The sequence below is a fragment of the Brassica napus genome, chromosome C3 (genome assembly GCF_020379485.1).
Source record: "Brassica napus cultivar Da-Ae chromosome C3, Da-Ae, whole genome shotgun sequence".
In the NCBI taxonomy this organism is placed as follows: domain Eukaryota; kingdom Viridiplantae; phylum Streptophyta; class Magnoliopsida; order Brassicales; family Brassicaceae; genus Brassica; species Brassica napus.
In genome coordinates, this window is record NC_063446.1 from 45,400,046 (window position 1) to 45,411,710 (window position 11,665).

Genomic DNA, 11,665 nt, shown 5'->3' on the forward strand with positions numbered 1-11,665 from the left:
CCTTACCTGCATCGACCGACATCAACATCCTGACATCAGTCGACATCTATTCCGGTCTGGTATATCGTTCCTACTTGTTACATTGAGTCCTTATGATTTATTTTTAACCATAACTCCGACTGAATTTACACTGGAGACAGTGTAGTTTAAGTCTGGAGGGAGGTTTACTGATATTTATTTATTTATTAGTCTTATTAAAATGTTTTCGAATTAAGTTATTATTGAGTTAAGAAAGGGATTATGAACTTATAGATTTTGCTAGATATCTAACCAATCTTTAGCACCATTCTAGACTTACTGATTGCAGATAGTACTAAAGATACTCAAGTGGATCAACCTGTCAACTATCCACTCTTGCTAACATTGTTTTGAAGGAACCAAAGCTGACCTCCAACACTAAACTTGACACAACTGCTTGTCTTGGGGCTTGGTATACATGGGATCGGATTCTTCAAACAAGTCTGGAAGGTAAAGCCTTGTGTATATAGATTTATCACCATTTCTCTATTTTCGAAATATAGATTTTATACTTAAAACATATATATATTATATTAGAGATTTATTAGGAAGGAATTCGAACAGGACTTGGTGGCTACAACCATTAAGGCTTGCTTCATAAGAATTTCATAGGTAAAGGATTGGAACAGGACTTGGTGGCTACAACCATTAAGGCTTGCTTCACAAATAATCCTAGGATATAGGTCAAAAAGAAGTGAACAGGACTTGGTGGCAACTACCATTAAGGCTTGATTCATGGAAGCCTGTCCAATCTTGGTTAATGATCTTGCATATAAGCATACTTTGACCAAGAGAGAAAATTAGTAGAGAGAGGATATGAACTAATGTTTACCTGCAGGTCCAGATACTTGTTTGAAAATCCTAGAATCCTGTGATCGAGACTCCCAAGGTAAAGCCTTCACTTTTATTTTATGCTAAGAAATGAGGTTGGTAGAGGGGAATGAAAGACAAGATTATGCTAAGTTGTTGGCTAGATGAATTTGGTTGCTAAGCTAGGATATGGTATGATGTACTTTTGTGATTAAGACTTCTTAGATGTGGATTGCAATTTTGTAGAGGTGATGATTCTAAGTTTTAAATCATGTAAGTCCCTGCTGTTTTTAAAAACCTCTTTCAGAAAGACTGCATGTTTGTTTTGCTTGAGGACAAGCAAAAGGGTCAGTCTGGGGGAGTTGATAGACTATGGATTTGACCTATTTTCATCCATAGTTTATAGGTGTTTTTACTAATAATTATATTATTATAGAGTCTATTTATTATATTTATAAGATCAGGAATGTTTTGGAGATAAGTGATGATTTTGGAGCATTTTGGAGATATTTGGAGCAAGCACCCGAGATGACCATCGAGATCGACTATCGGCCGATATTGGAGAGCTAGAATTGATCGATACACAAGACATGGTGTCGATCGACAGCAAAGCACGCAGGAAGCTCGTTTGGTCACAGCTGACTTGAAGCCCAAGATTTCACTATTTTACAAGATTGCCCCTGACGAGTTTTTACCCTAATTATATAAGCTTTGCCGCCATGTTAGAGGCAGAGAGTGTTTTCTTTGTGTTTCATAGTTTTATTGATAGATAGGAGAGAAGATCCAAAGTTATAATTTGTGATTGGAACTCCATTGATATCTATTTTATTATTCTATGAAGTTTTTATACTTAATTGCTGTTATGAATTGTTTAGCCATATCTGAGTAGTTCTCTTGTTAGATTTTAGGGTTTAAATAGGTTAGGAGGGATTAGCCCCAACTATAGATTGCTGAGTTGTGATAATCATCTTTAAGATTGTTCATTAATGCCTGTTTCTGGATTAGCTACCTAGAACCTGTCTTTGGATTGATTGATAAAAGCCATAGCATAATTCTCATCATGAAAACATTCTAATAGAGCTATGTTTCTTGCTATGAGCAAGGCGAGAGCTGATCTAGTGAGCTTAGTAAGCATTCATTCAACCTGCACATAAAGCTTGACTAGAGCGCGTCGATCGATATAACACTTGAATAATTGATCGACGGTGCAAAAGGTGTATCGATCGATACGCCCATTGGAATATCGATCGACACTTTCTATAGATCAATATAACGAGAGTTGAGATCATAGATCCAGTTAATAAACAACAAGTCAATGCTCGCGAGAGCCGAAAGGCTTGTCGATCAAATAATTGAGCTTTACATTATCATGCATGCAACACATTAGGCATCTATAGGATTATAATTCCAAATTTCCTGAATAAAAACCCTAAGTCTAGTTATTTCCTTTTTAAGCACCAAAACCCAAAAAACCTGCTATTGAACAAACACTTGTTCAATATAAAACTGCAATTTACTTTTAAAACTCTTAAAACATCTTTGCTTAACAAATCATATTAGAATCCCTAGGTTCCCTAGCTCTCTGTGAATTCGATCCCTAAGTACTACAACTCAACCTCTTATTTGAGAGAGTATAAATCACTCATTAGGATAATTTGAGTGGTATCATTTGTAAAAGTATAATTAACTAGTATTGAAGAAAAAGAATAATGAAGAGTATATCATTTTTTTGAACAACAGAATAATGCATATTCATATTTCAATCTTTTAAAACATAATATATCCACCTTTTTGAAAGAAATGATTCATATTAAAACAACAATACAAATTATGGTAAAAAAAAAGAAGCTTGCAGCAGAACAATACACAAACTCTTTGCTAAAGTTCTTTTATTTACAAGAAATTTTCTAGCAAAAAATAAAATAAAATAAACGACAACAACAACCAACTATGTTAACTATGTTATTATGTTGTGTATCTTTTGGTAGTCCCAAGTTGCGAAGTTCCCGACTGTGTGTCCTTTCGTTAGCAGGACAATTTTAGGTCGTACGGATTTTATCCGAATCATTCGTGTACTAATTGTTTAGAGCATCATTATCGGAGTATACAACTCACGTTTCTTAGCATTAATTGAATTAAAAAAAAAAGAAAATTGGGTTAATTAAGAGGAGACGTATCTTAATTAGGGGAAGGAAGAGACGGTGTCTTGAGACACGTGTTGTGTTGTGGGTATTCAGAAGCAAACCCGTCTCTCTCCCTTCTTCGATTTCGTCGACGACTCCTACTGCGATCTCCTCACAGAGCCGGCGATGGAGTCCAGCGTGTCGGAAGTGCGAGTCTTGTAACGAGTGGAGAATGGAGACTGGGTCGGCTTGGAAGAGGGAAGCGAGTTCTGTGACTTTGAGGTCGGTGTAGAGTGTGTAGCCGAGGAAGGATTGGCTTTTGATCGATTCATGTGGACTTCGTGAGATTGGCTTTTGATCGACTCAATTCGATTCTCTCGATCTGTTTCTCGCCATCTGTGTGTGTGTGTGTGTTTGCTTCCATAGATAGTTTTGGAATCGAATGTTTCCGAAGGGAAAGCAGAGTTGCAGAAATTGAAAAACAGAGAAGAAGGTATATATATGTTAATGTTCTTGTTGATTTTTGTATTTGAATTTTAGAAGAGATGGTTCGAGTGATTATGGATGGCTTTGTCTGAAAACTAGGTCATGATGGTGAGATTCTCTGTGTTTCGTTTAGCCCTGACGGTAAGCAACTAGCAAGTGGTTCAGGTGATACAACGGTTAGGCTTTGGGATCTCGACACTGAAACTCCAATGTTTACATGCAAAAGGTTTGAAGATGTTTTTTTTTTAAGTTTATGTCTCTATACTTAGATTCCTTGTAATAAACATAGTTCTTGTAACGTTTCTTCAGGGTACGAGCATCATGTTCTCGCAGTTGCATGGTCACCAGATGCAAAGTGTCTTGTGAGCGGTGATAGAAATGGAAAAGTCTGTGGTTGGGATCCAAGCAAAGGAGAATTACAGGGCAAAACACTTGCAGTTAAAATCTTATTTACTTTATTGTTTGTGAATATTAATATGTTGTGTTGCTGATAGATATATTCAACTTTCTCTTAGGGTCACAAGAAATGGATTTGTGGTATCGCGTGGGAACCAGCTCATCTTAGTTATCCAAGCAGGAGATTTGTGACTTGTGGCAAAGATGGAGATGCAAAGATCTGAGACTTTGCACTTAAGAGAACTCTTACTGTCCTCAGTGGACACACACAAGCTGTGACCTGTGTCAAATGGAAACCTCAAACATATATTGAGAGTAACATTTTTTTTGTCTCCTTGGTCTTTACTTTTAAGATACATGATCAAGTTAATATGCTTCTTCAGGGCCATGCCGGGTGGGTGTGAACTCCCTTTCATTGAGTACAGAATATTATGTTCTTCTGACAGGAGCTTTTGACCACACTAGACAAGTAACATGTTCAGATGAAGAAATGAAAAAGGTAATAATAAGCTTCTGATGATTTTCTACAGGCTTTGCCTCTTCTTTTTTAGTCTGATTTTGATCCACCCAATTTTTTTTTTTTTAATTTTTTAAGAAACCCTAAATAAGAAACTTGCAATGGAGACGATTATTGTTCGGGTTTCTTAGTTAAGTCTCTAACCTCACTTTAACTAATTAAAAACACTAAAAAATTATTTAGAGACCAACATTGAGTCTTTAGGATAAAGATGCTCTTATGCCCATTTGGAATGATTAAATAAAATATTTAAATTAAAAAATGTTATTATGCTGTTTCAATAAAAGACCTGTGGTATTATACATTTCATCATTTTTTTTCCATCGCAATAGTTTTCGGAACGACTGAAATATCCACACAAAAAAAACAACATAATACAGAAAATACAAAAATAAAGAAACTAAAAAGAAGGTGGTAGGCAGGGCCGTGCCATAATACGCTTTGGGCCTTAAAAAATTATATTACTATTTTTTTTTTTACGTCAAACTTGAGGTTGTCTGGATAACCAGACCGGAATAAAACAACCAATAAAATGTAACTTCCTATGGAAAGATCTAGCAGTCTTAGCTAAAAAATCTGAAATTTGATTGCGCGCTCGTGGAATATGAGTGATGTTGAAATTCGGGAACCATATATGTAGCGTCTCTATCCTCTCCAATTCCGTCGCAAAGCTTGGCCAAGCATGAGGTTTCTTTAACATTGCAATCAGCTCCTTACAGTCTGTCCCAAATCTCTGACATGTTGAGTGCTGAAACATATTTTCCATCGCCCACTGCAGTGCTTCTACTTCCGCATGTAAGGCTGATTCGCGTCGAGTGAGATTTCTTATCCCCATGAGCTGAGTGTTCCCACTACCGTCCATCCAAACCCATCCACATCCACTATAATTGACAGAGGCTGTCCAAGATCCATCTAACAAGCATATATTACTCAAGCTTATGACTTGGGGATTCTCCATATTGTTATCTTGTACCACTGGTTGTACCACTTTGTTCGCATCAAACCAGGCCTGACATTCACTTTCTGCTTATCAAACTAACTCCAAAGTTATACCAGATTATCATTCCTAGCCTTCCAGATATACCAGATTATCCAAGGAAAATGGTCCATATCTTGTTCCGACTCGATAATACTGTTTTTTCCTCCAGAATAGGTAGTCCATATTTGTGTAGACACTTGATACTGGAAATACATCTGGGCTTGTTGGAGTTGCTGATAAGGACCAAACTTGTAGAGCTGGCGGGCATTCGAAAATGGCATGTGTTACATATTCTTCTAAATCTCCGCATCTTGGGCAGTAGTTATCACATCTCATATTGCGTCTTGTTAAGTTCCTTGTTACTGCCACATGACCAATTAACAACTGCCATATAAGATGACATATCTTCGTAGGCGCCTTTAACTTCCAAGCAAATGCTTGAAGCTTGGTGATACTCGGCTCCAAGACCTCCTTCTCTTCCTCCGTCTTTAATAAATTCTGGCCCACCCAATATCCAGATTTAACAGTGTATTGGCCATTCCTTGTGTAGCTCCAGCAGTAGGTATCACGACGATGAGTTGAGCTTATGGCCAAACTTCTTATGAGCGGTATGTCATCAAGATTGACATAGTTTTCCAAAAGTCCAACATCCCAATCCTTCGCTGCCTGATTAATGAGATCATTGACTCTCTTATTAGGATGCATAACTGGCGCAACAGGGATAGCTGGCCTCGCTGGGGTCATTGGGATCCATGGATCCTCCCACACCTAAACGTCATAACCTGAGTGTATCTTCTGTCTGATTCCCAGTAGTAGCAACTTCCTTGCAGCAGAAATGCTTGTCCACACATAGGATGGGCTACTAGCAGAGCTTACTCTTAGTGGCGAACTTAATTTGTAGTATCTTCCCCTCAAGACCCGGGCAACCAATAAGTCCGGAAATTGAACTAGCCTCCATAATTGTTTTGCCAACAATGCCAGATTGAACTCATGGATCATATGAAACCCAATCCCACCCTCCTCTCTTGGTAAACATACTTTTTCCCATTTCACCCAGTGTATTCCTCTTTTTGGTGGATTTGAACTCCACCAGAACTGTGCGATGGCACTAGCCAGGTTTTCACATATCTCCAGAGGGAGCAGGAAAGTAGACATGACATAAGTCGGAAGAGTTAGCAGAATAGATTTTATCAAAACTTCATTCCCTCCTTTCGAGAGCCATCTACATGTCCATCCATTTACTTTGTGCATCAACTTATCCTCTTGAGAAATGCAAACAATTTGCACTTAGAGCCACAAATGTCTTCCGGGATACCTAAGTAGGTTCCCAGTCCTCCTTCATTTTGTATTCCAAGTGCATCTTTGATCTCTTGGCTGGTGGTTGCATTAATCCGCTTACCAAAGAGTAAAGACGATTTATCAAAGTTGATACATTGGCCTGATGTTTTACCATATTTCCTGACTACTTTCATTACTTTTTCACATTCACGGGGCACCGCCTTACAGAAGAAAAGGCTATCATCAGCAAATAGAAGGTGGGATACCGAAGGGCACGCGCGTGTGACACGCATCCCCGTTATCTTCCCTTGATTCTCTGCATGATTGAGAAGGCTAGCGAGCGCTTCCGTGCATAGAATAAAAATGAAAGGAGGCAAAGGATCTCCTTGCCGTAGGCCTCTACCAGGAACAATATTTCCTCTTGGCTGTCCATTCATAAGCACCTTATATTTCACCGACGTAATGCATCTCATTATCCAGGTGATCCAAGTCTCTGAAAAACCCATTTTACGCATGACAGCTTCAATAAACGACCATTCCATCCTGTCATAAGCTTTGCTCATGTCCGTCTTAGTTGACATCTATTTACTGCGTCCACTTGGTTTAGTTCTCAGCGCGTGGAACATTTCTTGGACAATCATAATGTTGTCTGAAATCTGACTTCCAGCAACAAAGGTTGACTGGGTTTCTGAAATCAAGCCTGGTAGCACTTTCTTTAATCTCTGGCATAAGACCTTCGAAATTATTTTCTAGCTGACATTACACAAGCTTATGGGTCAGAATTGAGCCATATCATTAGGCTTGGTCGTCTTTGGGATGAGACATATATATCTGTATCATTTAGTCCATTCACCACCGTTCCCTCGATAAGGAATTTATTAATCATAAGAGTTAAATCCTCTGTTACAATATCTCAGAATTTCTGATAGAAAAGCGCAGTCATCCCATCTGGTCCTGGGGTCTTTTCTGGATGCATAGCAAGAAGTGTTGATTTGACCTCCCATTCCGATACCGGAGCTGTAAGGTTATCATTCATTTCCCCAGTGATCGTCGTAGGAACTTGAGCTAGTGCCTCTTCAATGTCCTATGGGTTAGACGATTCAAAGATCTGCCTAAAATAGCTAGTAGCAATGGCTACTAATTCTTCTTCATCCTCGACTATATTTCCATCTGCATCTAGGAGCTGCGTAATTTTATTCCTTGCTCTCCTTTGCTTTGTTAAGGCATGAAATTTTTTTGTATTTCTATCCCCTTCTCTCAGCCAAAACACTCGACTCTTCTGTTTTCGGAACATTTTTTTTGCCTTAAGAACATCACAGAGCTTCTTCAACGCTGCTGCAATTTCTTCAATTATATTACTATTAAGGGTTAATTTTGAACAAAAATAATTAAATAGCATGTTGGTGTTGGTAACGCATTAGATGTAGATAAGGTGTGCAAATCGATTATTTTTCATAACATTTTAAAGTCCCATAGTTTTGGGGACCAAATAAGTAATTAGGTTTCAGGGCCTAACATTCTCAGGAATAGCCCTTGTGGTAGGTGAAGAATTTTACGGAATTTCCTTAACAATGCTTCAAGACTTTTTTTTCTAAGCAAAAAAGTTTCTTCAATTAGTTTTAATATGTTATATAAGACTAGGTCTGGAACTTTTATCCGAGATTCGGATTCGATCCGTGATCCGATCCAGATCTGATCCGAAAATCCGGATATCCGGAGAGGCCGAATCTGGATCCGGATAGTAAAATGTTGGATCCGTCAAAGCCGAATCCGGATCCGGATATTTTGATTTTTTAGTCTGGATATCCGGATCCGTAAATTTTATTAATAACTATTTCAAAAATAGTAATATCTATATATAAAAACTAATTTTATTTAATATATTTTCATTTTTATAATAGTATATATAAATTTTATGTAAATTTTGTAATATTATACATAGAAATAATTAAAAACATTATATATTTTTTTATTTTAAATTATTGTTAATATTTTATATATATTAATATTATTTTTTCTTTATTTTAAGGATTCAAATCCGGATCCGGATATCCGCCGGATATTATAATTTTTAGAAGGATATCCGACACCCGGATATCCGCGAACCCCGGATCCGGATAAGAATAATAAAATTATGGATCCGCCGAATAAGGATCCGGATATCTTAAAATTGCCCGGATACCCGATCCGTCCCAGGCCTATATAAGACCACTATTCATCTTCTCAACTCTCTCTCAGCTTGAGCTTCTCTTTCATACTAAACAACTCAAGGCTTCAAAACTTTAATATCGTTAATACGCCGTCGGTTTACTCTTAAATTCATATTGTCATCTTACCATCATTAACAAAATGCAAGCCGCTACGTCGTGGGATCTCAAGTTCCGATCAACAAATCTGACGGCTAGTACTGCACGTTCCACCAACGCGATGTCAAAGCACGTGAATTTCCTATGCGGTTACAGGTCGAAGAGGTTCAGCTTCCGCAACGGCGTCTCCGTGAGCCGAACAGATTGGCAAAGCTCATGCGCCATTTTAGCAAGCAAAGTTGCTTCCGTAGAAGATCCCGGTGGTTTAGCTGACAAAATCGCCGTCGTTAATGGTCACAAGAACAGCTCCGTCGATCTCAGCCTCGTTCACGTCGAGACAACCAACGGAAAACTATCCCAGGTTCAACCGTTAACGATCACCGATCTATCTCCGGCTCCGTTGCATGGGTCTAACCTCCGAGTAGCTTATCAAGGAGTTCCCGGAGCTTACTCAGAGGCAGCCGCCGGAAAAGCATATCCAAATTGCGAAGCCATTCCATGCGACCAATTCGACGTCGCTTTTCAGGCGGTGGAGCTTTGGATTGCCGATAGAGCCGTTCTTCCCGTGGAGAATTCACTCGGTGGTTCAATCCACCGGAATTACGATCTCCTCCTCCGTCACCGTCTCCACATCGTGGGCGAAGTTCAGATTCCAGTCCACCATTGTCTCCTCGCGTTTCCGGGTGTCCGAACAGACTGCGTCTCGCGAGTGATATCTCACCCACAGGCGCTGGCTCAGACAGAACGATCACTCGACAACCTCACCCCACGCGCGGCACGTGAGGCCTTCCACGATACGGCGGCTGCAGCCGAGTATATAGCCGCAAATAACCTCCATGACACTGCAGCTGTGGCGAGCGCACGTGCCGCGGAGCTCTACAACCTCCAGATTTTAGCTGACGGAATACAAGACGACAAAGGAAACGTCACGCGGTTCCTGATGTTGGCGCGTGAACCAATCATACCACGCACAGACAGGCCTTTCAAAACTAGCATCGTCTTTGCGGCTCAAGAACACAAAGGAACCAGTGTCCTCTTCAAAGTCCTCTCGGCCTTCGCTTTCCGAAACATCAGCTTGACGAAGATCGAGTCGCGGCCGCACCACAACCGCCCTCTCAGGGTTGTCAGAGACGGGAGCTTCGGGACGGCGAAGAATTTTGAGTATATGTTCTACGTTGATTTCGAGGCGTCCATGGCAGAAACACGTGCACAGAACGCGCTTTCAGAGGTTCAGGAGTACACGTCTTTCCTAAGGGTGCTGGGATGTTACCCCATGGATATGACGCCATGGTCCATGTCACCCACCGAAGATGCATGACTCATTGAACATAAAGTAAACGCACCAATAAGTTTATTAAATTAGAATTTCTTTTTATGTGAAAATTGTAATATACAATGAAATTAAACGAACAATTAGAATTTGTTTTCACGTGCTCATTAGGAGAATATAAACTATTTTATCTTTTATGTTATTACATACGAGATATCTTAAAGTGATGGACGTTAATGTTACGACATCTCTCACTGATTTTATTTTGTAAGTTTTGTTTTTAATTCAAAAAAGCCTGAAACAAAAATTAGTTGCTAAATTTTCTTTACGCAACTGATAAAACTCCAGCTTATCATCCCTATTTTGTAAGTTCACTCGATTGTAACCAACAAAGAAAAGAATTGTGTTTAGAAGTAAAAATTCATTGTTTAGAAGATAATTTTTTTATTTTTATTTTATTTTGATCAAAGAAGACAAATTTTTGTTTGAAGGTCTATTCAGACAAGAAGCCTCCATTGTTGTACTTGAAATATTTTTTTTCAGTATTGACAAGTTCTACAGAAGTAAAAATTAACTGTTTAGAAGATAATTTTTTTATTTTTATTTTATTTTTATTTTATTTTGTTCAAAGAAGACAAATTTTTGTTTGAAGTTCTATTCAGACAAGAAGCTTCCATTGCTGTACTTGAAATATTTTTTTCAGTATTGACAAGTATGTAGGGATATTATTAAGAGTATTTGCTGTGAACTAGTGGATATTATTTTTAAAAGAACAAGTGAAAGTTTCCTGTAAATTTCTATGTATTTATAATACAAAAAATACAAGTCAAAATCACGTGTAAAATATCATGGGTTTGATTTGAAGCAAACCAACCACCTTTGCCGTTTGATTTCTAGGTACGTCACAAGTAATTTGGCAACACAATTTCATAGAAACTTACATGGATGTTGTTAGGGTAGAGTATTTTAATTTTCTGTTGTCAAATTTGAATAGTAACGACATAAACATTATATAATTCATCTAGGACCTACGTGAGCTTTACTTTTGTTTTTTGATTGGTAGAGAGCGTCTAAAATTGTTTGATTAATGGCGCAAACCCTAATAATCTGGCTTTGTGACCAATTTTTGTTGGGGACAAAAGTATAGTATATTCTTAGAGAATTTTCAAAAATATTCTTTATTTTAAAATTTGCTAAATTCTATATTTGAAATTTCAAGCTTTTCTTCTCCAAAACTGAAAATTAAAATTTAATTTCATAAGTATTTTAATTTACACTATGATCCTTATATTTTTCATAGTTAATATAAATCCATAAAATAACTGTAAATAATTAGCAGATATATAAAAATATCACAGTAATATTAATTAATAAAATCTTACACTAAAATACAAAATTATAAATAAAAATGCATAATTAAATATTAAACTACAAGAAAATACCACATTGTTTCATAAAATTATTTTGTAATGCTTCATCTTC

The 11,665-nt window shown here is 37.8% G+C and overlaps 1 protein-coding gene and 1 non-coding gene across 2 annotated transcripts; both read left to right on the top strand.

The window, feature by feature from the left end:
• The first annotated feature begins 2,959 nt into the window (after positions 1-2,959).
• Positions 2,960-4,475, top strand: LOC106377190. Its single transcript, XR_002657141.2, has 4 exons — positions 2,960-3,444; positions 3,537-3,663; positions 3,747-3,874; positions 3,953-4,475. It is a non-coding gene; the product is annotated as an uncharacterized LOC106377190 (transcript).
• Positions 4,476-7,895: 3,420 nt separating this feature from the next.
• Positions 7,896-10,446, top strand: LOC111197794 (arogenate dehydratase 4, chloroplastic-like). The gene has a single exon (XM_013817370.3). It carries the CDS (start codon positions 8,957-8,959, stop codon positions 10,229-10,231), a length of 1,275 nt encoding a protein of 424 aa, XP_013672824.1. The 5' UTR covers positions 7,896-8,956; the 3' UTR covers positions 10,232-10,446.
• The last annotated feature ends 1,219 nt before the right edge of the window (positions 10,447-11,665 follow it).

Bases quoted from the DNA above. Each gene is read 5' to 3' on its own strand.
- LOC111197794 (XM_013817370.3), top strand. From the start codon at position 8,957: ATGCAAGCCGCTACGTCGTGGGATCTCAAGTTCCGATCAACAAATCTG.